Source organism: Amblyomma americanum, chromosome 8, assembly GCF_052857255.1.
Source record: "Amblyomma americanum isolate KBUSLIRL-KWMA chromosome 8, ASM5285725v1, whole genome shotgun sequence".
Taxonomy (NCBI): domain Eukaryota; kingdom Metazoa; phylum Arthropoda; class Arachnida; order Ixodida; family Ixodidae; genus Amblyomma; species Amblyomma americanum.
In genome coordinates, this window is record NC_135504.1 from 15,683,419 (window position 1) to 15,709,856 (window position 26,438).

At 44.3% G+C, this 26,438-nt stretch overlaps 1 protein-coding gene across 1 annotated transcript; it reads right to left on the reverse strand.

Annotated features, from left to right (window-relative positions):
• Positions 1 to 1,568: 1,568 nt before the first annotated feature.
• Positions 1,569 to 26,429, reverse strand: LOC144100954 (sorting nexin-8-like). The gene is made up of 13 exons (XM_077633886.1): positions 26,232 to 26,429; positions 25,953 to 26,080; positions 20,130 to 20,256; positions 19,140 to 19,363; positions 18,646 to 18,760; positions 16,901 to 17,022; positions 14,200 to 14,280; positions 10,521 to 10,681; positions 9,420 to 9,552; positions 6,298 to 6,366; positions 5,196 to 5,288; positions 4,521 to 4,676; positions 1,569 to 2,279 (listed from the first exon to the last, which is right to left on the reverse strand). Exons 1-13 carry the CDS (start codon positions 26,251 to 26,253, stop codon positions 2,202 to 2,204), a joined length of 1,509 nt encoding a protein of 502 aa, XP_077490012.1. The 5' UTR covers positions 26,254 to 26,429; the 3' UTR covers positions 1,569 to 2,201.
• Between the last annotated feature and the right edge of the window lie 9 nt (positions 26,430 to 26,438).

Consider the following 26,438-nt stretch of genomic DNA (forward strand, 5'->3'; position numbering starts at 1 on the left):
CTAACCACTAGCCATCTCTGAACAGAATTACGCAGGAGCGTGCAACGAAGGAGGGCGGGAGCATAAAAAATAGCCAGAATGGACTCTCCAACTTTCGCGCGCGATCGTGGGTACTCTGCTACGTGTAGAAGTATCATTTGGCTCAGGTGTTCATGACAAGAGAATGTAGTGATTAGGAGAGTTTATGTACTCTCAGCAGGTGTTTCAGAGCCCCTTTAACTGCATACAAACATGTCCACAGACACATTGTATCTTGTCTCGGAAAATTCTGCACGTCTACTCATTAAAGCATGGTTCATGTTCCTGCACTCCCTGGCTGCTCCATAAGACATCACTTCCAAAGTGATGCATATCACACCATATTGCAAAAGAAGTGTGGGGTAAATGAGGTACAAATGGGCCTTTGGCAAAGATAGATACAAAATGATGACAAGCGTCCTACCACTTAGATTTGATAGCTTAAATGTTCATTGAGGCACTCTTTCAACTTATCAAGCTTTAAAAAAAAAACAGCAACAAGACCATGATAATGGCAGAATAAAATCCTCACATGTTTCTTTTTGCTTCAAACAGGCAATTAAATTTTCCCTGAACTTTGCTATATATTGTGATGACAAAAAATGTTCATTTCATCATCATCATCATCATCATCAGCCTATGTCCACTGCAGGTCAAAGGCCTCTCGTATCCCTCCAATGAACCCTGTTCTGTGCCAGCTGTGGCCACCCTTTCCCCACAAACTTCTCAATATCATCCGCCCATCTAACTTTCTGCCTCTCCCTGCAACGCTTCCCTTCCCTTCGAATCCAGTCTGTTGCCTATCCCTGAACTTCGTTGTATCTTGTGATGATCACGGCAATTGATGCAACAACATACACATCATTTATCCACTTTGTCAGCAAAAATATTGCAATGCACACGTATAAAATGGCAGGTATTAAAGATGTCACCCAAAGCAAATTCTTTTTCTGTCCTTTACAATCACTGCACGGTTTAAAAATCCTTTATCACAACTATGCATTCATGATCCACCTTATAAAGTGGCTGTTTCCTAGCAACCTTATCTTTCTATGCGCTCTTTACCATTTCTCTTGCATGCAGTCAACAGTAATTCTTCTAATAAGAGTAAGAAGCATGCTTTGTTTTGAGTAATCCTCTAGACACATGGTCCCTTTAATGCTTTTTTAGGCTGAATGCAGAAATAAGCTTGCTTTCAAACAAATCAATATTATTCACGAGCGCAAACCAAGTATTCCTTACTATACTCACAACTGTAAATACGGGTATGGTTATTACCGTGCAGTATTTTGTTCACCGCCAGACTTTCAGCACTTTGTAGCACTAACACTTGTCCGTGTGCAGTTACGTCCTTCTGAAATAGTCTTAAAATGCACCACCAACTTGTATTATGCTTTTGTATTTTCACTGCAGTTTTTCTTACTGCCTCAATCAAGCCTCTAAATGCAGAAAAACATACCGCTAACGACTGCTCAAAATCAGGCAGCAAGCTGTGTATTACATCTGCATATACTACGCTTGGGCATGTAACACTGGTAAACAATATTGAAAAAAAAAGTGACATACTGTGGAATAGTGCCCAGCTTGTTTCAGTGGAAAAACATTGCATGCACCTAAGGCACAGTGTTGGGTAAGTATGCTCTACATGAGAAGAGCTAGTCAGAATTCCCCACTGCATCTGAATTCAGGCACGGTCGACTCCAATCCAAACGATGCAACAATTAGAAATAGTGTTCACCTTTAGTACTGTCTAAAAAAAAAAAAAGAGCATTTCACACACCACTGTCGTAACGCGGTCTGCATGGAAAAGTAAGAGTCAACTGTTGAAACTTAACAAGGCTACAACAGAAACAAAAAAAAGCGCTCGGTTCTTAAATGATCTTTGGGGCTTTGAGTACTGCAACTTGGTTAGGGCACGCCTCTTTTTTTCCTTGTTATGCACTCCACCTTCAAGCACAAAATCACTGTCTTTTGCGCTGACTATGAACAACACTACGGCGAAGACGCCGTTGTTATGCCAGCCATGGCAATGCGAGCTCCAAACAGAAGTCCTGGGAGCCTCCTTGCTCCTCTGCGAACAGTGCTGACAGTTCTTCCGACGGCATATCAGTGGCTTGTGCACTTTTTGGCAACGCACGCGAAAGTGGTGAAGTAGTGATCGGGTGCGCCAGTTTTGTGCTTTTTCATCGTGGCACGGGTGTGCCTGCGTTGGGGACCATGGCTGCCACGGCAGGTGCCATTCCACTCCATAGTGCTGCCAGCTGCAGGAGAAGAAAGCAAGGCTCTTTACAGCAACAACTGTTGAGCACCCGTTCCTGTGTTTCGTCTCAGTGTAGTAGTAGCAGTAGTAGTAGTAGTAGCGGTCTGCATAGGGTGCCATCGGAGCCACTCAGAGGGTGGTTAGTGTGAAAGGCAGAGGGTATGACGAGAGCAGAGGAATGCATAACTGGTGGGTAGTTACCACCAGAACCATGCGGAGGGTGGTCAACATGGAATTAGAAAGGTTACCATGGTAGGAGGAGGGTATGGTGAGAGTATAGGAATGCACAACCAGAGGGTAATTACCAAGGAAGGAGGAGGGTATGGTGACGACGAAGGAATCCCCAACCGGAGTCTAGTTACCATGAAAGAAGGAGGGTATGGTGAGAGCATAGGAATGCATAACCAGAGAGAGGTTGCCATGGGAGGGGTGGCTCCCTGGGAAAGAGTGAATTCTCTGCATTATAGTAGAATCTCTGTGATACAAACATGGTTGATACGAATTTGTGAAATTCCCCGGCCAGAGTACAATGTGCAGAATTCCGATTGTTCCGACCTCTCCTGCGCCAAGCACGGTGCCCGCACTCTCGAGCACTAAGCACTGCCTGTACAGTTAAGCCTGGATATACCGAAATTGAAAAAAGTCAATTTTTTTGTTACATCCAGGTTTTCGTTATATGCAGTTTTCGCAAGAAGACTCGAAAGGACAATGCAGAACGGAAACCAAAATAAATAAATGTGGGTGAAATCGCCTTTAAAATGTTCACAGAAAACCCTCATACTCGAAGTCACTAGCGCAGAGAAACATTTCGCAATCATGCTGACAGCGCAACTGGGGCAGCAGCCGCCACAACTTCTGACGCAGCTCTCGCAATGCCGCTGCCAGTGGTGTGGGGAAAGTGGGGGAGGTAGGGGCACTGCAACCGAGCTCGAAGAAAGCACGTGCAGTCGCAAAGGCATGTGCTTCTTTCCCTCTGTTTTCCCACCGCTGTTGCCTTAGGAAATGGACTCTTCGTCTTGCGTCACCGGCACAATGTGCCGTCCCTGCTCCCAACATGCGAGAGCTATCAGCGCCGGAATCAAACAAGCAACCGCGGTGGCAACGGACACGTGCTGCTCGTGCCACGTTTACTATGTCCTATTAGTTTTTGCTCCTTCTGAGCATGAACTGTTGTAATGCTACGTGGTATGACGCTTCAAAACCGAAAGCAGCAAAGATGCGCCGATAGCGCCAGAGCACAGCATGTTGAGTCAACTGCAGTCGCTCGTTGCAATCACAGAAGTTCCTCTCGTGTCAATTTGTGCTTTATCGTCATGAAACCTTTCTGCCAAATTTCATAACTCAGTACAAGCTAACGGACAGTCGTAGCGAGTTCGTTATATCAAGTTCCACTGCCACAACACCTTTTTTATATGGAGGTCTCAAATACACGCACTTCAATAGGGGCAGCGTTGGAGAATTGAGAAACTTCGTATAATATCGAGAAATTCGCTATACGGAGGTTCGTAACATCCAGGTTTAACTGTACATCACCAATGCCAAAGCCGCTAGTCGTGGGCTACGCAACGCAAGTAGCAAGCTGTGGCCATACAGCCGCATATAATTCCCGTCACTCATAAATAGATCTGCATGAATACATTTTATATACTTCTGCATATGAATTTTGTTTGTTCGAATGATATGAATCTTTTCACGACCCTGTGAGGTACATATTAACGAGATTCTATTGCATATGTGTGGCTCAATGCTTTTTTCAATAACTTTTTCTACAGAAAAAAATCACCTTATCCTCTTGGGAATGTGAATTTCAACGATAGCTGGAGTAGTTCAAAATGCCGAAGCCAGTCGGAATGTTTAGTAACTCTGGGTGTGGGATATCTGCTGCGTCTATGCCACTACACCCCCATTAGCACCACGGACAAGCTCTAAAAAGAACGCCTTTTGCTAAGAATGTTGGAGTAGCCGGGTGCTATAGCCAGTTGCAGGGTAAACGCGATTCGTGCGTGCAACCATGTTCTGCATACACAGTCACTCATTCATCCATAAACAGCAGATGTCCACCATGACAGGGGCTGCAGAAGGGAGTGCGGAAAATGCTCACTGACATGACCAAATGTGCTACATAGAGCTGTCGCTGTGACGTGTGCCACCTTTCTTCCGCCCAACATTTGACGAGCAAACGCATCATGCCACTGGGCATCACTACTTAGCTTCACCTCTGAGTGTGCGATGCAACCCTTACCTTAGCATGACCGTTAGCCTGGATGCGAACCAGGGCGCGGGTGATGCCACCCAGGGCCTCCATGTGGGCATACACCATCTGACTCTCCAGGTGGACGCAGTGCAGCGAGAACTGTGTACGGTGCTCCAGCTCCTGAGCCTGCTTCATTGGATCCACCTGCACAGCAGTTTTAACATTGCTGAGCACACGCAACAACCAGCTTCACCGAAGCTGCAAAGTGCCACCTCACGGTTAACGCTCATGGCTTTACCTCCAGAGATCACCAGCTAGATTAATTCCTGCATTTTACCTCAGTAGCAGACTAGTGGTTTCAGCATTTGCCTTGTATTCAGGAAGTGTGGCATTAAGCCCCAGCGCCATTGGGTACCCGCCAGTTCACCAATGGGTGCAACCTTACCCTAGTGTTGTGCTCGGCTTCCCTTGAAATGTATGCGCCCCAATTCTCTGACCTGGTTCTATTTTTGCATATTCGCTTTCTTAATTTTCTACACCCTTCTGTGCCTGCCAGGCCTTCTCTTCTTAAGCACCTCCTGAATGCGCAGTAGCATGTCGGCCTTAATTATACGCTGGCTAATACGAGTTTTTCTTCTTGTTTTATTAAAGGGCCTTCTCTCTTCCAGATTCCACAAATCAAAGTTAGCATAGGCTAGCCAAAGTAAGCATTAATCCACTCACTGCGCCGAAGGAGTTGGAGGATTTCTTCACCATCCTGTTGATCGCCTTGTGGTGACCGAGCACGACGCCGCTCTCGTGGCGATCGCACAGTGCCTGTAGACAAAAAGTGCCAGCAACGCACGTTTTCGAGAGCATTGTCTGGCAACAAACCACGTGTTTCAGGAGCACAGCTCACTATGCTGGTGCACAACCCCAGCACTGAAACACCCACACATGGCCACATGTGCAGCATAAAAGGACAGGGACACAAAGTTTTCAGGTCGTGCTTTATTATTTTTTTTAACCCCCTAATAACTGTGGGCAGGGACTTAGGAATATCAGAACTGAAGAAAACTGAATGCCCCAGTGTAGCATAGATAATTACAGCACTGCTCTTTGCCGAAAGTTCCAGTTTCAGCACGACGTGATGTTGGAAGGTATATAAAGCCGACAGAGGTCTCGTGCACTCGCAGGACTCGGATGCATTTGCTGCAAATCCCAGAACAGCCAGAAAACAGGTGCATTCGCAGGATATGACAAATGCGTCACTGTCCTCGGAGTGGACATCATGTGTGATGCTTTCGGGTACCCTCTCCCGACATCACAGCCCACTCAAAGTGAAACTGGAACTCTCGGTAAACAGCACAGTAACAAATCATATAAAGCACACTGGTGCACATCTTTTCAATTTCTGAGGTACATATGGCCCTGCACACTGCAAACAAAAAAAAAGGAACCTCAGAACTTTCTGCCCTACTCCTCTAAATTCAACAGGGCTGCAGATCCCAGAATCTTAGTCTGTTAAACATGTTACATTTCCTTCTGAAGCCACTTGTACAAGTGACAGCCTTGCATCAAGCAATATTTAAAAAATCATGCCAACCACATCCCAAATCAATATGAACAGGACAAGTGCTCCCAAGGGTATCATAATAAAAACATTTTCGCTTAACTGTACAGCTAATGCAATGACTATCAGCATGAAGGGGAAGTTTAAATTAAGAAATGCGTACACAGCTCTGTAATCACCAACATAAAAAGCGGTAGAAGAGTCCACAGTTGGGGTAGCAATTGGCACGCATCAGATATTTCACTAGACTATATCTAACAGACTCTGACCTACCTTGTAAGCAACTAGAAGGTCCAGAAATAAATTCAGCTCCTCTAGAACTTCCTCCTCTTCATGAAGAGACTGCAAAAAAAGGATATTCAGACTGAACAACAGAACATTGATGCAAACGGGCTAACTGACAAATGAGCACACAAAGTGGTTCTCAAGTGGACGCCCTTGAGGAAAAACCCAATGCTCCCACAGTTAGCACTTTTCTGTGTTTCCCTTTGCACTCCTCAGCTAGATGATAAGCCCAAATCGAACCATGTGTGATATTTTGAAGGGAATAATGCCCCTTTACGTTATTGAAATTTTAAAATATACTGTGTAGAATTCCAGTGCTGTAGTCAGCTGGTAGAACACATGGATCAATAAGTGAAATGAACTGGTATACAACCTTGCATGCACAAGTGCCCATAAAGTAAGCCCAATTTTAAGGGTTACAAATGGTTCAATCAATCAATCAAAGGAAGCTTTATTTCATAATTCACAAAAAAATTGTACAAAATATTTGGACCGATAGCCTACATGGCTAGTGTCCGGTCCAATACAAATCAAGTCATTTAGGCATTTAGGCAACCACATAAATATGTAAAGTGAAAAAAAAATGAAAACAGCGAATTAACACAGCAAAAGCATCCAGTGTCCGATCGCATGCAAAAACAAGGCATTTTGGCAAACGTACAAGGAAGGTATACACCGGCATTTTAAGAAACACAGAAACACAAAAAGGAAATCACATGATTACTTGATTATGCAAGAAATATAATTTAGAAGATAGTTTAAAATTTCTGGCAAGCTTTATTTCCAATGGCAATGTATTCCAGACTTTCGTCCCAATGAACTCGATTAATCTCTCACCGTATGTGTTGTGATGGATCGGAAGATTAAAATTACCGTTGGCAGCGTGTCTTGTGTTGCGAACAGGCAAAGTGAATAAGCTCATCGGGAGTGGAGAGTTAGTTGTTAACATGCAGTTTACTAGAAGGGAGATTTTATAGTCGCGTAGGGCGGAAAATTTTAGTACTCGAACTTCTTCAAACAGATTGTTACTTGGATGATGCAATGGAGAATATGTTATAATCCTTAGTGCTCGCTTCTGTAACCGTTGCAGAGGTGTGAGATAAGTTGAGTATGTGTGGCCCCATGATTCGCAGCAATAACTTATATGACAATGAACGAATGAGAAGTACAAGCTTCGTAATATGTTGCGAGGAAAGTATTGTCTAGCCTTAATAAGGACGTAGCAACCAAACGCAGCTTTATTACAAACGCTGTTCACTTGCTTCTTCCAGTTAAGGTTATTGTCAAAGATAACACCAAGATATTTAAATGAAGGAACTGATTCGATTATACAATTGTTCAAGGAAATCCTAATATGGTTAAAGTCAACGTTTCTTCTTCTTGTATGGAAGACGACATATTTAGTTTTCGCAACGTTCAATGTTAATCTATTGTTACTGAACCAGTTGGAAACAGTCATTAAATCCTGCCTCATGTCGTCTTGCATCGCAGAAACCGATTTACCTGTGAATATGAGGGCCGTGTCGTCTGCATACATGAGAACCTGCGAAAGCGAGACTGAACCTGGAAGATCATTTATATAGATGGAAAACAGTAGAGGCCCCAGGACAGATCCTTGGGGTACTCCGCATTTTATATAGCTATATGTAGATTCAAGGTTGTTAATTACCACTTTCTGTTGTCGACCTGATAAGTAACTGGTGAAAAATTGCAGTGTGTCATCAACAATCCCATAGGCGGCTAGTTTCCTCAGTAATATTGGATGTGATACAGTGTCGAACGCCTTCTTCAGGTCTAAAAATATACCAATTGCGATTTCGTTTTTATTAAGAGCTGAATATATCAACTGGGAAAGCGTTAGAACGGCTGTAGAGGTCGACCTGTTTGGGACGAAACCGTGCTGCTGGTGACAGATGATGTTATACTGACTAAGGAATATGTTTAGTTGAATGGCAATTAGTTTCTCAAAAAGAGTATTTAGAATGCTTAGTACAGATATTGGACGATAACTACTTGGGTTGTTTTCGTCTCCAGATTTATAAATAGGCACAACTTTCGCGATTTTTAGAATGTTTGGGTAGCAACTAGTCTCTATAGCATGGTTAAATATATGGCATAGTGGGTTGGACAGACTCCCCTTTGCCACTCGCACCGTGTCGCTTGGGCTCGTCAAATATACTCGTTAGTGCACAAACGACACTGCTGGCACATTCACAGCCAACAATCTCAGTGGTAAACTGGAAGGTTCATCATATATAGCCCATATTCCTTAACCACATAACAAGCAGAAGTAAATTGTAGCTGGTCATTATAAGCAGAAGTGAACTGTAGGCGGTTATTATAGTTGGTGAGTGCAAATATTTGGAACTTCAAATAGTTTGCAAACCTGCTCTCAGATTCGTGCAGCACTTTCACTATTCAAACTTCCTAAACATTCAGAAATTTCCAGTTAATCCCTGTTCATTTCAACTCGTAGTGAAACAGCGCAAGATTTTGAAATAACAGTGTCTCGCACTTGTAACAGGAGTTAACTTCCCCTTCCTTTATATAATTTACAACCAGCATGCGGCAATAGCCTGCAAACGATGATGCAGGGCCTTGAATAAAATCAAGGCCCTACAGGTATAGTATATCATGCCAGCTATGGACGCAAACAAAGTTTGTTTGCAATACCCGTTTCTTTTCATAGCTGTGTTTCGTGGAAAAGCATTTGTCTTTAGTTTGAACTAGCTGCAATAATGTTCGAAATTAATCAATAGTGTTCAAAAATATTCAGTTCACAACCAATTTTCATTATTTGTTGTATCAGCTTTGCAACCAAAAACTTGATATTCGCCCACGTCTACTAGATACAGGAAGAAAAAAATGGTAGGCTACTCGCTGGAATCCATTCGATTTAACCTGAGGCACAAGGAAGCCAATAAAAGGAAAACACTAAACCTTGGCAAGTACAATACAAAAGAGAAGTGGCAATCACAGGTCCCCTCTTTGTAAGTGCAGTACTAGTATATTACAGTTCATTTATTACCACTGGCGGCGCACCAATTAGAGCATATCATATAACTACCATCCAGCCTTGCTCTCCTTCCTTCTGCGACCATCGCACTCACCTGCTCCGAGTGAGCTTCGTGGATGGGCACAAGGAAGCTCTGTAAAGATCGCAGCGCCTTTTGCACAATGTTCCATGCATCGTTTCCTCCAGTTGCCCAGTCAGATTCCAGCTTGGATATGTTGCTCAGCGTTCTGCAAAGAAAAAAAAAAACATCAATACTGCCAGAGTCGCCAAACCTGCACGGGGATGGCAATGGCTCCCAAACGGTATTTCCAAGGCACAGAGAGTCCAGTTAATGCAGCGCAGGCCACACATACCAAAAACAACAAAAACAAAACATTTAATTGAGCAGTGCTCATCCAAAATCAGTACACCCAGATGTCTGCATAGTGTGCAATTATAGATCAGCATTTGTCAGCCATCTGAACTGCCAATGGCTAGTATAAATTGCCAGCATACATCACTGCCACTAACTCGTCCCACGATTCAAGTCGTCCCACCGAGAAACTTTTTCAAGTAGCCATGTTCATGCCTGCCCTTCAAGTAATGTCCTGGTTCAGGACCTCTGAAGCATGCCTAATTACTTAATAAAAGAAGTCCACACATGTGAATGTTAATGCAGAGGCTGCTCCACTTGCTATATAGATTTGAGAACAGCTCAGTCAACATCGCACAATGCAGCTTCTTCCACAACATGTCATTAATTTCACACACGTCAAAAGGCTTCCCGAGAAACTAATTACACAGTGTTCTGTACCAGCTGGCAATGCAGTGTAATCTCTAACCAAATGCTTATATGAGTTTTTAAGTCAAAGTTAAGAGCCTGAGTGTAGTCGTCAAAGGTGCGTTTGTTTCTCGGGTGTACAAGGTGCTACCTGGCTACATAGTGTTCAATTAGACTCTTAGCAGAGAAGCATATGTATTGCACTTCTTAAGCTCCCAAAAAGAAACCTTCAATGACCATTGAGAAGATTGTCCACATGACAACCTTCCTTCAGGTAAAAAGATTGCGCTATCAAGAGCCCCCTTGCAAGGAACACTGAATCATGCTGAGGCGAAATACTACACAACAGCGATTGCTAGGAATACAGCCCCTGGTTAAAAGTTTGCTTTAAACACTGCTCGGAGCTCATTTTTATTTCTCCCTGTCAAGACTCACGCAAACTCCCGGCCGACGACGAGAATGTCCACGGCAGACATCTTGGACCGGTCAACCATGCGCTGCGCAGCCTCGCGCAGCTGACTGAGGCAGATGTACACCTGGCGCAGCTGCTCACGCACGACGGCAAACTGCACTGTCGTGTCGGTCGACACCAGCTCCTATGCTTTCAGATCAGAGCACGGCAAAAAAAAAAAGACGAGAAGGAGAGAGTACACAATCAGACCACAAAACGCCCTCCTATGTTGTACACTTGCAAGTGAATCAGCATATGTGCATGTATTTCATTCCACACCTATCGTCTCCATCCCCCTAAACTTGCTCTTTTCTCTCGGTAATTACTAAGCACAGACACTGCATCTTCAAGTTGCCCTTCAAGCACTTAAAACATGCCAGCAAGTTCTGGTACCAGACGCCATGTAACAGGATGCTCATGAGCCACTGTGTAATCAACTGATGAGCCACGGCACAACTGGCAGCGATATAGCTACACTTGGCAACAGATTTTCTTGACAACGGAAAGAAAAGTAGAGAAGTGGAGCTTTTGCAACTGCGTCGCTCTGCCAAAAGCTGAGCCACAGTACGGTGAGCTTGCCCACGCTGCTCGCATCACGGTTTTTCACGCAGTCACTAGAACAGCTGGCGCCATCTATGGAAGCTTCTTGGAACTGGATGTGCTTAAACAACTTGTTATAATCGAAGTAACATTCTTCTGCGACCTTTAATGTTGAAAATGCATATTTGTGTTAGAAATATGCATTAAATAAGGTGTGATACCAATATACTCTGTTTTAAGAGGAAACTAATAACTGCAAACAGGGGCTATACCCGCTGTGTAGTAAAATAAGGCATGTTTTGGCTCTGTGGCCTTGGCTCCACTGCCAAGAAAAGTTGTCGCGGAGTATAGTGCCATTACGGCACTACACTGGGGTATCGCATGAGCTGTGGGGAGGCTTAAAGCTTACTCGATTCCTGCTCTGCACCTGTGATTATCATGTGCATTCGTAGCTGCCCTATGCGCTTATGCAAATACCGCACATCGTAAAAAGGCCCAATGTCCCTTATACAGCTAGCGTTGCATAACCTGAGCCTTCAATTTACTCTACCATCAAGCAGGTACATAAAGACTAGAAAGCCTCATCACAAAAATAACCAAAAGCTGGACATCCCAGTCAAAAAAAAACATTGGAAATTACCAATTGGAAATTTCCAAATGTGTTTTCGACACCATTGGAAAATTCCAATTGGACTATTCCAATTGGCCGAAACCAATTGGACTATTCCAATTGGAATTTTCCAATGATGTCGAAAACACATTTGGAAATTTCCAATTGGTAATTTCCAATAGGTAGACTCCAACTGGTCCACTCTATGGCCGATACCGACTGGGCTGCTCCGATTATCGGGCACCAGATGGCTATTAAACAGTCAGGAGGCAATCAGTGCATTATCTGTAGCATTTTATTAAAGTATAAGAATGAATAAATAAATAGTCGTGACACAAATCTTGCAGGTCCTAGTGCAGGTCCTAAAATTAGGGCTCCATTTCTTTCGCGAGCTCCCTGCAATCAAACAGAAGCATGACACAGAATGCATTACTGCAGAGAATCTAAAGACCGAAAAGCAAATAACAAGGAATAAGATTTAATGTGTGAACAAACAAACGAAATCCATCAAGCTGCACACTAAGATGCTCTTTGTGGAATCAAGTTATGGATTAGCATTCAATGCAGTAACTGCGCGAGTTTTGATACAAGCAGTCACAACAGAAACAATAATTTGTGCGTCATGAAAACTGCAACATGGGAATGCTTGTTTTTATTCTGTTGTTGGCGATTCATAAAGCACCACATGAACTTGCTGTTTTATTTCGTAATTACGCAATGCGATCAAATTAATAGCAAAATGCAATATACTGCATTCCAGGAGTAATGTCCTGCGCTGCAAATACAGCACTTTTATAAATGTATACTCCTGAAGATTTGTATTATCCACATCATCAATGCTGAAAAAGTGCCTAAGCTGCAGCCATCCTCCACGAGCAGAAAAAAGATTCAATCATTTGACCTATTCCCATTATCAAACTACGTTCGTTCATTAATTGTTTTGCACACAAAGATGTGACCACGTGCTCTGCTTCCAAGCATAGATCGCGGACGTAGGCTCTATAACAGCTTCACAATTAATGCTTAACATTTGCATCAGGCACACACATATCACACAAAGTTAACAGTGAAAAGTGCAGGTAATTACCTCCAAGCATGATAATGCGGGCCGGATAAAAGTCTGCTTCTCCTTCGGCATCTGTCCACTTCACCTGATGATAGATTCGCGAATCAAAAGTCTTGGGCATTTTCAGGTGCAAAGTCCTTCACATCCGTGACGGGCACCACCGCACAGCTTATATTGTCTATACCTGACGTACGCAAAATCAGGCGCACCCGAAGACATCGCGCACACAGGTATCCTAGTACTACACCTAGAGCACTGTACTGCAGCGCAAGAACCACGCCACCACGAGTCCACGACCATGTCGACCACGCTGACTGCGCACGCCATGACACAAAACAGTTGTGGTGATACGAAACTGAGGAATCATTTTATTTTCCGAGAGTAAAACTTTTGAAAGTGATTAACAGCAACAAAATTTTTAATACATTTTTAAAATTAAGTATTGCGATTTTGTTTAAAAATTGTTAATATTTGACTATTTTGTACAGTACTCTGCATTATGTGAAAATGTGGATAACATCGCTCACTAGCTGACTGGATCAGCTTGAACTGCAATATGGCGGTCTATGGAGTGAGGCTATGATAGCCGGAGCTGCCAGTTTCTGAAATATTGACTGTTTGTATATTAGTAAGAACAGGTGAAAATGCTTATGTCTCGCCAGTGCCGAGTTCATTCACAATTTAAACTCAATATTGCCACAAATCTTTGTACTGAATGTTATTTCTTTCATTCATGAAAGCTGCTGGCACACAAATTTATCTCAGTTGATCGCACCGAGGCCTTTTCTGCGTTGTTCCAGACTTATGGTAACTTTGCACGCCGTATCTCAGAAGTTCGCTATCAGCTTTAAATTGGGCACGGCCGAGAACAGTGGGCACTCTTTTCGGCGACCGCCGAGCATACTTGTTGCTTTCGTCGCCGCCAAGTAATTCGATCAGTTCATTGTGGGCACAAGTCAGCCGAAAGAGTTTCGTTCGGAAGCTATTTTCGCTATCTTTCCGACCCGCTGGACTGCCGTCATCACAACGTGACATCTGTTGGACCAGTCCATTTGGGAGCAGGGAACCAATTTGGTAGTCCAGTTGGAACAAGGAAAAACAATTGAGCTGACCAGTTGGAATATAAGTCCAATTGGAAAGTTCAGTTGGACCCAACTGGAAGTACACAACCAAGTGGATGGTCCACTCGGAACTAAAGAAACCAATTGGGCTGTCCAGTTGGATTCATCAGTCCAACTGGCTGACCAGTTGGCTCCCAATGGGTCCAGTTGGCTGACCAGTTGGCTCCCAATGGGTCCAATGGGCTGAACATTTGGGTCCAATGGGTCCCATTGGCTGACCAATGGGTCCCACTGGCTGACCATTTGGGTCCAATGGGTCCCATTGGAAACTTCAATTGGACCCAATGGTTTTTTTTGACTGGGATATGCTATAAGACAACACTCACATCCGGCCTACGGGCAACATCGCTGGTCAGGAACTCGTCTGGCACATTCTTGCAGTACTCCTTGAGCCGTGTTTGAACATCCTGCATAGGAAAGTGGAACATTGTCAGTTGTAGAAACTACATATAAGAAAAAAAAATCCAGCATGAGCCATATATCCAAGACCAGTTACAGCATTAGGCTCTGGACACAGCCGCAAAAATCCTCTCACTGGACAGTTAACTGATGATGGATTTTTAAAGTGCGAGGGCAACTTTAGCCAAAGAGCGGCATGGCACAAGGAATGTTCGCCTATATACAAGGTGAAGTCAAAGCCCCATTTTCCAAGCACTTCATCCCAGATAAGCCGAGCACCAAGTCAGGGGTAAAGCTGCTGCCCACAGTATCACCGATAGGTAACCGGTAGCACTGCGGATCAAGCCTCGCGCATCCTGCATGTGAAGCGGATGTTGAAACCACTAGGCCACCGCTGTGCTAATGGTCAGTAAGTTGAAACAACTGTAACGGTGCCAAGAAAGAAGAGCTGTTAACTACCAAATTTACTCATAATGAACACTTTTTTATCAAGAAATAAAAACTGGCAGTGTGTTAAATACAGACAGTAACAGATTACAAAAGTCTTGCACATTGATAACCAAAATAACAGGCATTTTTTTTCGATGTGACTGCACCCATTATGCAAGCGAAAACAGCAGTTCATGTACACTGAGCAATCAGCCCTTTCTAGGCATGCCAACAACACTGCTTGCGCAACAACTTTCATTCAACATTGTGCGTAAGTATGATAGTCTTTCTCCTAAGCCTTGAGCTCCTAAACATTGAAGACTAGCTCCATGTTTTAAGTCTCAGGTAGACAGCATTGTTAGGACTATTCTTCTAAGAACAGACTGCTTAATGCATCCAGTAAAAATAGGAAAGAAAAACTGCCAACACTGAAGCTGTGGCCACAGAGTTTCATGCAGTTAACAAGTGCGAATTTGTAACTGGCACGGCGATGTTTCATCCACTGCGGCAGTGCCGGAAAATGCAAGATCTGCATTTCGCTTATCCAGCACTTGGTCAAAAATTAGATCAGCTGCAGAATTAAGGCTTTTTCTTGAAATAAATCTTCAAAAAGTGTTTTGCTGTTGATGAGGATGATGTTGAATTTTTACAGCGCAAAGGCAGCTTTGGCCAAAGAGCGCCCTGGCACAAGATAGTGTCAAAGACCCATTTTCCAAGCATTTCACCCCAGACAAGGCGAGCGACAGGCCAGCGGAAAGCTTGTACTAATAACATTACGACCGGTAGGCACCGGCGGCACTGGGCATTGAATCCCAAACCTCTTGCATGTCAGGAGGATGCTTAAATTACTCTACTACCATTCCAGCGAGTGCTCTTTTGATTTAAAAATTATCCCGAAACCAAATTCATGCACAGAAAAAGCACAGTTTCTCTTTCGCCTTGTCATTGTCAATGTTGTTTAAGATATATAATAACCAGAACAGTGGAGCAAATACAATTCTACAACTGAATCCAGCTGTTCAGACAAACACAAATTTCCCACCCGCCAGATTCCATGGTGGGCTAATTTCTCTTCAAGAAACTTGCACAGGTTTGATTTATGCTTTATGGCGTTTAATGTCTCAAAGTCACTCCAGCTATGATGGACGCCACAGTGGAGGGCTCTGGATATTTACGACTACCTGGGGTTCTTTTACGTGCACTGACATCACACAGTACACGGGCCTCTAGCATTTCGCCTCCATCGAAACGCAACCGCCGCGGCCGGGACCATACTTGCTTCTTTTGGGTCAGCAGCCAAGCACCATCGCTAGTGAGCCACCGCGGCAGCTAAAAATTGCATAGGTAGTGGTCTCTCTTCCCTACAGGTAATTTGGGAAACTATACTTGGGGCCGCAAGAAAGCAAACTAGAGGTGTTCTGTCATATGCCACACATCAAAACTAAAAAAAGGAAACCCTGAGGCTTGTTTCACCTTGTACAAAACATTTGGTGATACCAGTCTAGCTGTGTTTCGCACAATCCAGTTCTGCACCACTATGTTGCATTTCTATTGAATCAATCAGGTAAGCACTGCAGCCTGCAGCACTGCAAGCACAAGTGCATACTTAATGATACAGCTCAGCAGGCAGAGAAATTTTAGAGCGATCAGGAAAAAAAAATGAGCCCTAAGAAATTACACCCCCTACTTGGCTGAACTCTGATGCAACTGAAGAAATAAACACCTAATATGCTTACAATTAAATGATCACTGCTTACAATCCCACCTATATAGTCGCGCTTCCAGTCGCGATTCCAGTCACGCTTAGTCATTGCCTTTGACTTTGCCGACGCTTCACTGCTGCACAGGCTTCTAGTGGGTGCAGTCTTGTGAAAGGTGAGGGTAGGTGGGCTGGCGGTGGGTGACTCTTCTGGAGGGTACAGTTTGGTGAATCAAGATGTCGATGGGTGGGTGGGTGGGCATCACCCTAAGTAAGGTAGTGCAGTTGGGAGGTGGCTGGTGCTCCTGAAGGGGGTGGAGGCTTCACGCTTCAGCCACCACACATGCCGGCATTTTTGGAAAGTGACACTGCTACTGCAGTAGAAATATGCTGCCTCTTCACTCACAAAATATGATGACCCAAAGCCACCACCAGTGCCTCCAACTGGGCAGTCTTTCTGACCACCAAAGTAGAGTTTACATAAAACAGCCCAAACTCACCGTGCCGCTAAAAGTGAGGAATATGCTGACTGCCTTGTCAAAGCCCAAAACGGGGTGCCTTGCCACAAGGGTAAGGAAACGCCGCAAGGCCCTCCGCCGCTCCTCAATGAAGTGAGAGTCAGCTGTGCACAGGCAACAAAAAAGAAGAGCAAGGCTGCATTATATACATATATATACACCAACCATGTTAAAGAGCACACAAGAACGCGGCATGCAGCTAATCTTGATTGGAAGTAAACAGGTACGTAAGACAGGATATCCTTCTGTTTATCAAAAATGTGCTGTTTCCTTGTGATCCAGGCCATGCACCAGCCGGATTGCATACACAGTCATATACTGGAAGCATTTGAGTAAACAAGGAATAGGCTTAATAAGATTTTCTTGAAAAAAAGAATAACAAAGGAACACAGAACAGGCACGGCAGAGTACCACTACACTGAAGGCCGATAAAATCAGTTGCATTAATTAAGTTGGTCAAAATTATAGCTGCAACTATTACCACAGCTTGATTGACTGAAAAAAATATATATATATAAACCTCAACTGCGTGGCACTCCTTTTCCCAACAGCAATGGTGCTAGCTGTACACCAACTCCTGTGTAGGCTCAATTCCCTTTTCAATATGTTAGGCACAGGAGGTACAATTTCAGTCTTATTTCTGAACCAATCCATGGACACCACCATGCTATAATATGTCAACACATTAGCAGAATTGATTCACATTTAAAGCGCATTCCCACTAGCAAGTCTCAGGTGCTATGCGACCGCTTTTATAGAAAAGAAATTATTGTAAACGATCGCATCCATTGAAACAACAGTCACCGAGCAGTCGCACCCTGCTCGATTTTCCAGCCTTGCGACTAAGTCACAAACCACTATACTCCATTTCATACATAGCAGGCAATGCTGCAGTGGCTGCGGAAGTAGTGCATTCGCGAGACCATATTACTCCGCCATGCATCATTCATTCTTCACGAAACCTCAGTGAGCATTTAGATGAAAACAAGGAGCGGTATAAAACGAAGTGGTAGCACTGAAAATCAGTTTAAGCTGTGAGGCGCTCAGTATTTGGATCCTCTGGCTATAATTTTTGCTAAGTGTGAACTACTTTTTAGGCACAAATTGAGTAAGAGTGATTTGCCCTACCAGCCGCATACTATACAGCTACAGGTAATTCTTACTTCCCAAAGTCTCGACGAGTTGCAGGACAAAAATATGGCAAGAGGTAACAAAGTGCAGGAGGTAGTCAGTCACGGTGCTTGAGATCTGCCGCAAGGAAATATGCCTGTGTTCGCTTTGGTTGCATGGAAAACTACATTTTGGGTGCAAATTTAGCCTGCACAAACAGGCGCGCTAGCTTTGGCAGCATTGACTGCTATGTATGAAACTAAGTATAACCGCTAAACCAATCAACAACGCCTCGGAAGTGAGGGGAAGCTTGTTCCCTATTTGGCTTCTCACTGCCAACAACAGTTAATATGCTCAAGATCAACAACTCGTGTTCCAAACGAGACCACTATGGAAAGCGGCCCGCAGGTCGTGCATGCTAACACGAGCACTGGTATTGTCAATCCATTCGTAGGCCCTCTGCAACTTGAGAGTGTGAATGGACCCTTAAGAGGAAGCCTGAAGACAGCACCAATGACTTTCTGGTGCTCACAAAAATCCCGAAAGCATGAATGTTTCTGCGCTTCCTTGCTAGAACTGCAGGCAAGGGATGCAAACAAGTTGCAAGCGACACTCACCCATGGCCCGTTTTGGAGGCAACTGAGGCACTGCCCGGTAAGGAAACCGTTGCACCAGGATGTCAAACAGCGTCACAAAGTCATTGTACCGCCGCTCCACACGGGACTGGTACCTCTGCACGGCACATTAATATACAGTCAAAAACACCACGACAATGCCTCTTCATGCAGGTCATAAAAGCAAGCACAAAATGAACAAGGGACAGAAGAAGAGCCTCCATCTCCTGGGCAATGTTTCAATAAGTGGACCTGTCTTGCCAAGACCAGTCGTCACGAAGGTGACAAACTCGCTTGTTGAAATGAAGACAAAAAATGAGGACAAGTCTGCTTGTCGAAACTTCGGCTAACGGACTGGAACTCCATCCCGCCCCTTGATCATTTTGTGTTTGTCAAAAATGCCATCTTCCCTGCTCAACTTCCAAAACCCACAGTCTACAATACAGACAGTCAATGCTTTGCCACAAACACAGAGGTCCGCCGCAAGATTGACTCACCTGACTAGAGACTTCATAGACGACATGCTTGAGGATGATGCCTTTCTTCTCAGGCACCAGGGCAACACGGATGGTGTCCTGCGCAACCATCTGTTCATAGTTGGTGTTGAGGATGCGCGGGTCCGATCCGCCGGACTTGAGGTCCAGGCTCATTGCCTTGCGCCCGCTCAGCCCCAGCTTCTCACGGAGTTCCGCTGGACTCGCCAGCGAAGGGTTTGGCAGCACTGTACACAGGCACATGCAACAATATGTAGTAAAAGGAGTGGAAACGTAAAGTCTCCAGCTTTCACTCCTTCAATGTCCCTATTGGCTTCTCAAAATGAAGTGCCACAGGCAGTGTAGCAAGAATTCCTCCAAAATCATTTTTATCAGAAATGAAGTATTATGATATCCTGCATTACATAGTGTAATATACTGAATTGCATTTGCATTCACTTTGTTGTATTTTGTATTGTACATGCCATCATCTAAAATGCTTTCTTTCACTCATTTCTTCCCTGCACACCCAAAGAATGGAACGATCTTGCAAGCGAAACTATATCCATTTTGAATAACATTTATTTTACAAAGTTTTAGCTAGCCCTGCACAAGCACGAAATTTTTCTCCATACTAATTGCACAATCATATTCTTACATTTGCAGCCTCGCAAATTCCTGCATCTGCATTTAAAAATGCAATGCATATATTGCATTTGCACAATCATATTCTTGCAAAACTTAGCCAACATTTTATATATATAAGAACAAGAACAATCTTTTCTATAATTCTCTATTTTATTAAACTGCACTATATTACTGATTTGGCATTAGGTTTTGCATTTTATTTCCATTCATGTTAGTGCTCATTTTTCAAAGAAAAAAAAAGCTCATTTTCCATATACGCCGCAAAGCAGACATTGCTCACTGACAGACCGCAGCACCTATTGTTCTAGAACAGAGCCCAAAATCATTATTCGTGCGTTTCTATCCCTGCACCCCTCCAACACCCACCTTCGAGATTAAGGAGTGACTTCTCGTCCAGCAGCCTGCCCTGCTGTGCAATTGCGACCAGGGCGAGGCTCTTGTAGAGGCTTGTTGCAGTCACAGGACCCTGCCTGGCACCTGCATACTCCCACACCTGCAAGCGTACGAGCAGCATTGCTTTTGAAAGACGCAGGAGCTGAAACTAATCGCAAGAAACGTGGCTAGACATGTTTTACTCAAGCAAGCAAGGCAAGCTAAGAGAAAAGGAAAGCCTAGTCTCTGGTATACTGCCTACCCTTTATGCCATACCTTACTCTACTACACAATACTACGCTACGCAAAGAAGCTAAAACACAGTGCCCTCCGTGGTACTGTATAAGTGTCTCACTGTTGCTTCTACTGCAGTGCCCCCTATATATGCAACTGGTTCGCTGTCCGCTCCGGCACCCCCTATCTTCATCGCTCGCTGTTCCAGTGCCTATCCCCACCACAAATGCCCTCCTCGCCCCTCTCCCTCCTATGCTTCCTTTCCTGAATTTTTAATGCGGAAGCATTACAAGGGCCATGACGGTGAAAACTGTCCGGCGTCAGTGTCCGTGTGAAGCCTCCACCAGCTCAAATGAAACATCTGTGATAGCAACTGGTAAGGACATTTCAGTGACGGGTGATAGTGATTGGGTTCTAGTGATGCTAGCAGCTTGGTGAAGTTACAAGTAGCGGTAGTGGTTATAGTGGTACAGTTCATGCTCCAGGCTACAGAACGATAGCACAAAAGTAGAGAAGGTAGAGAAGAATGCTTTCGCATTTCCTCAGCATCAATCCAATTGATAGTCCCTCTATTTTTACTCTTGTTCGAGCTCCTGCCGCTTCGACAAATAATTTTTTTCTTGTTCCTCTTCCCCCCCCCCCAACCTGCGTCTTTGTCCAGAGTTTGTGGACATGCAAATGTGACTATGGTTGGCGCTTGACACAAATGCAGGAAAACCTTTCTACAACGAGTAACACTGTGAGATTACTGCATGTTTGTGGTGAGAGGTAGACCAATAGGAAGCAGAATTGCAACACCACTTGAAACCTCTTGCACAAACAGGCAGGCTGATGCTGGAGACAATGGACCTAGTTTAACAACAGAAAATGACAAAAAGTAAGCAACCTTGCAGTAATCGGTTTTCCTGCTAGCAAGTCAAACAACCCCCTGGCTGTACACTACTCATCATGAATTTAAGCGCTATATTGGCATCAGCAACTATCTCACCTAACGCGATGACCCGCAGCTATCTTTTGGCACACGTCAGAGTGCAGGAGAGCTAATTAAGTCCAAATGATTATTTCCACACTTAGTGCAACTTTGCATTGTTAAGACTGAAAGCTAAATGAACAATGGTTTGGTTTTGTAGGGTTTAATGTCCCAATATGACTCAGGCTATGGTAGACGTCATAGAGGATGGCTCCGAAAATTTCTGCCACCTGGGGTTCTTTAGTGTGCACTGACATCACAAGTACACAAGCCTCTAGCATTTTGCCTCCATCAAAATGTGACCGCCATGGCCAAGATAACCCACGCACTTCGGGTCAGCAGCCAAGCACCATAACCATTAAGCCACCGCGATGGTTCCTAAATGAACAATGTATGTTCACAATCTGCCATGACTGTTAGCAACAAGTATTGCACAACAATTTGATGCACAAAAATAACGTCAAAAAACAGACAGGTTCAGACTAACCAAGAACACCAAATGGAGTCAGTTATAGAGGCATTCCTTGATGCACAATGTCAACATTGTATGAAAATTGAAAATTGGTTTTTGATGAAATGAAATGACGCAGTAACTGTCTCGCATATCTCAGTGGACACCCGAACCGCACTGTAAGGGAAGGGATAAAGGAGGGAGTGAAAGAAGAAAGAAAGAAAGAGGTGCCGTAGTGGAGGTCCCCAGAATAATTTCGACCACCTGGGGATCTTTAGCGTGCCCTGACATCGCACAGCACATGAGCGCCTTTTTGCGTTTCGCCTCCATCGAAATGCGGCTGCCACGGTCAGGTTTGAACAAGGGTACTCCTACTCAGTAGACGAGCGCCTTAACCACTGAACCACCGCTGCGGGTCAACATTGCATGCTTTCTAGAAATTCGTGTAGAACCTCCTTGCCACAATGAATACCTGAAAAACATGACAACGCTTCGCTCAGTTCCAGCAATGGAGTTTTAACTAGAAGATTTTCCCACTATCATTAGTGCAGTTGCCCTACTAGACTGACTGGTACACTCCAGTTTCATTAGCAGTCACCTACAAAGAGAGATAGCGTGGAAATTCTTATGTCACTGTGACAGACAATGGGTACAGCGATTTAAGGTAGAAGTTTCATATTTAAAACTCAAAGAAGCTGCAGAGGTATCAATTACCCATAAAGTTTCAGAAAAAAAGAACAGTTATGTTAGACGGGACACAGGAGGATACGGCCGCAAACTTATGACATCCATGCCTTTAAATACGGAGCTGGAAACCTGAAACAAAACTTTTATATAATACAAGTGCAAAAATATTTACTTGAAGCAGCGTTTCACGCATATATGCCTTCATAACTTATAAATTCCAATGTTGTTGTCTACACTTCACTTCTGTGCAACGATCTAAAAGGCGAAAGAAGACATGTTAAATAAGAAAAACAAAATGCGTCAGCATGTAAGGTGCCAACTCTTTAAAACCAGCTTCAAGGACGGAAACAGACTTGCAACTCTATCATAGCTACATATTTGCTCTGTGTGCTTTATCAGCCAAAAGGCATCATAAATGTCCCCAAAGAACTATGGCGAGATAAGGAAACCTAGTTTATTGTTATCACTATATTCTACGTCTGAGCTCTTTGTTCTAGCAGGAACATTTTTGTAATCGCAATGTCTTGCAACACGACAGTACTGTGGAGATTCATGTTTGCAATGGCAGTACAAGGGGATGCATCAGTGCCACTTTGTAAGAAAAAACATAAAACTCATTTGATTATCAGTCTTTCACACATTTTTTTTTGTCTGCTCTGTGCATAAGCATAGCGTTCTATGTAATCAGAACTCATCTCAGACAGCTAGACCTCTCAACAAACATAAGAGACTTCTTTCACTTCTGACTGGTTTCAAAATCGCCTGCACAAGACATTAGAATATGTTCGAGCTGCCAAGGCCATGAGGTCAAGAGCTATCATATTTATAGTTCCAAACTGCATTCCAATTACACTGAATGGGGCTGAACTGTTGAATTCATGCTGTGCTGGTACTTTTGTTGTTTTTTATACCATTTTATTCAGAACAAATTCCATTACTGCGCACAGTATGATTTACTCAAGGCTGTATTGACAGCTGTTTCATTCCCCGGTGAGATTTCAAAACATTTTGAAAAGAGCCTCCCACAGCAGACTTATTCATTTGAACTTACTTCGTTCAGACCTGCCTCATTCCAACCTGCTTAATTCGAACTTCCAGTCTGGTCCCATCCGTACTGCTTTTTTTTTTTCCTTTCGAGTTCGAATTACCATGAGTCAACAACCTCTTCTGAAGTTTCAAGCAGAGTAGGCATATTTGACAGCCAAAATGGCAGTGGAAGTTAACAGGAGGTGTACTTGTATAATATGTGCCCCATTCACATTTTGAATCAGCATAAAATTGACCCTGCTAAACCTCTCCAAGCAAGATCCAGCACAACAATCCAACTCCACTCTGCAGCTCCTCAACTTTTCTTAGAACAAAAATGTCAGGCATGTAATAATCATGAAAACTAACTGCTATAGACAGCTACAAGCATCAAAGCAGCTTACAGACTTTGGTGTGCATAAAAATTGATACATTTTTCTAACCTCCATGCATCACATGCTACATAAAGCTTCCCAAAATGTGAAAATTATCTGAAATGTGAAACAACCGGAATCTGTATATCTTAAACAGAAACATTAGAGACATTTATGAGTAAGAAAGTGGATGCATGCTTAACCTAAAAATCTACCTTTTTCTGCCAAAACAACCCATCACAAAAGGCATAACCAGCCACTAAGTACTCTGGTACAATATCTTAAAAAAAAACTGCCTCATGCCCACAACCATCAAACAGACTTCAACATTCCTGGCTACATGTGCAGTAAAGGTTTGATGCCAAATTCATGACCATGAAATGTGAGCAAATAATCCAGTGGAACAGGACATCCTGGAACACTCAAAACTCCCGAGTTAATGCAGAGCACAGTAAGATTAGGCGTTACGGTTGCATGGTGCAGAGAGCATCCTGAAAACTTGCCCACCTCAGATACCCCTTAAGTTACTTTTCCTCAGAGCATAAAGTTCTTAATTTACACCCTTGCTGACAATGTCAAAGAGATTATACTCCAAGGCAGAAGGAATATATCCTCAAAATACACTGAAAGGTGTACCCACATGCAGCAGGGCGTTCCTTGAGATGCACACTTCTGACAGCTGCAGCTGTGGACAAGGCTGGACACTCCCATACAAAAGGAAGAATGGCAATAGAGGATAAAAAAAAAACTGCTTTCAGTGCAAGGCCCCACTGAAGCGCCCATCACTATTTCTTTTTCATTCACTCCCCCCCCCCCCCCCCCATCTTCTCTTGATAAACGTAGCCCAAACCACACTCTCCACGCACAGTAGATCTGCACAAAGTTACATTGTGATAGGAACAGGGCTGACAGATAAAAGGCGGCAAGGGGGGCTCCTATCTCGCCTTATCTTTTGAAGTCGAACAGAGCATTGCCGTGCCAAGCCCTCTTCACCACAGGTCACGTGACCCAATCACCCTTGCCCAACGCTGCATGCTGTTGTCCACCTCCGTATTTTTTTTCTGTTCCCATTCCCTCAGTGTCCGAGCCGACCGCACGCGCGCGCAGATAATTGTGCGTATCTGCGCACACGTACCGCGAAGACAATTCAGGCTAATGGTCATTTCGTGACGCTTCGACCGCCGCACAAGCGTTTCAGCAAGGAGTCTCAGTGCTCAAGACGCTTCGCAAAAAGTCCAGTGTGGCGCGCTAAAAACTGTACGGCGTCAACGCTGAGATAAAGCCGCAACTTCGTGGAATATACTTGATCGTTTTAGTTTTTAAAAAAAAATTGCTTAATAAACGTGCTACGCAGAGGTGCAACTCTACAATGTGTGTCCAGCTGCGACAAGCTGATTTCGACTTTCACGGCACACTACGAACCGAAAGCGCTTGTGGAGTCGAAGACAGGCATGAGAATTGACCAGAACGACCTGCGCACGGTGCAGCTTACGTCAGCGCAGAGCGATGTTTATCCGTCTAAAATTAACCAAATGCACTCAAAAAGTAGAACCGCTCGAGCGCACAGTTTCGATCGTCCACGGACGATCCGAAAGCTGCGCTCGCCAATACGTTAGTTTTATTTATTTTTCTTTCCGCCTATTGCATTCGACCACAGTGTCCCAGAAGTCACCGCAGACCGCGATGCCGGCAGTGAAAGCAGTGGAGTTCGTGTCTAGGAGAGACTATGCATACATCTGCATGTGTTACAACTCCAACAAGTGCGCGCTGCATTGTATACCCTTTCGCGCCCACTACGAAGACGGCGTGTGCGCGCGCGCAACAACAAACTTGCCGAACGGGTTTCCAGCTGAGTTCGCCGCAAATGACTTTCGCCTAGCGCGCGAGAGCCATCGACGAAAAAACGCGGTCAGCAGGAGAGGAAAAGAAAACGGAAAATAAAAAAGGGTCGTCTTTATCCCGGTGGCCCCGCACCTCAACATATAATCTCTCCGGTGAAAGAAGAGGAGGCGTTTCTGCCAGTAGCATAGCGTGATTGCCCTATTTTTTTTTTTTTTCATCGGCAACTCCCCCACCTGATCCAACGTCGTCTTCGGAAGGTTCGTCGACGCCAGTAGCCTGCTGAAAAGTTCGCGGTCGATTTCGTTTTTGTCGCTCGGATTCAGGAGGCTGTGAACTTCCTTGTAGAGTGCCGGAACAGCACCTGCAAGCGACCGGGCAAAGGACAGAAGTAAACAAAACCTGAGCGCGGCCTGGTACGGCTAGGGTCAATTTACACCGAACGTCACAACATGTGAGAAGCATCACCGCCACCTCAAGACACGAAAACATGATGCCCGCACTAACGCACTCACCGACACTTAAGTCGACCGTCATGTTGACCCGGTGTCTTCACAGGGAGGCTGGCCAATACCGCGTCCTTTCCATTACTTCACGCTTATTTCGGGAAACACTACCGGTTTACAACCAAACTGAACGTATCGCATGCGGGTCGCATAGTCGGTCGGCGGCGATTCTCGCGGACAACTTTCTCCACCCCCTTTTCACCGGGTGAGCCGACG

Bases quoted from the DNA above. Each gene is read 5' to 3' on its own strand.
- LOC144100954 (XM_077633886.1), bottom strand. From the start codon at position 26,253: ATGACGGTCGACTTAAGTGTCG. The intron at 9,553-10,520 runs GTGAGTCTTGAC...TTTTCTTTGCAG, and splicing joins GTCGTCGGCCGGGAGTTTGC to AACGCTGAGCAACATATCCA. The intron at 5,289-6,297 runs GTAGGTCAGAGT...TTTTGTCTACAG, and splicing joins ACCTTCTAGTTGCTTACAAG to GCACTGTGCGATCGCCACGA.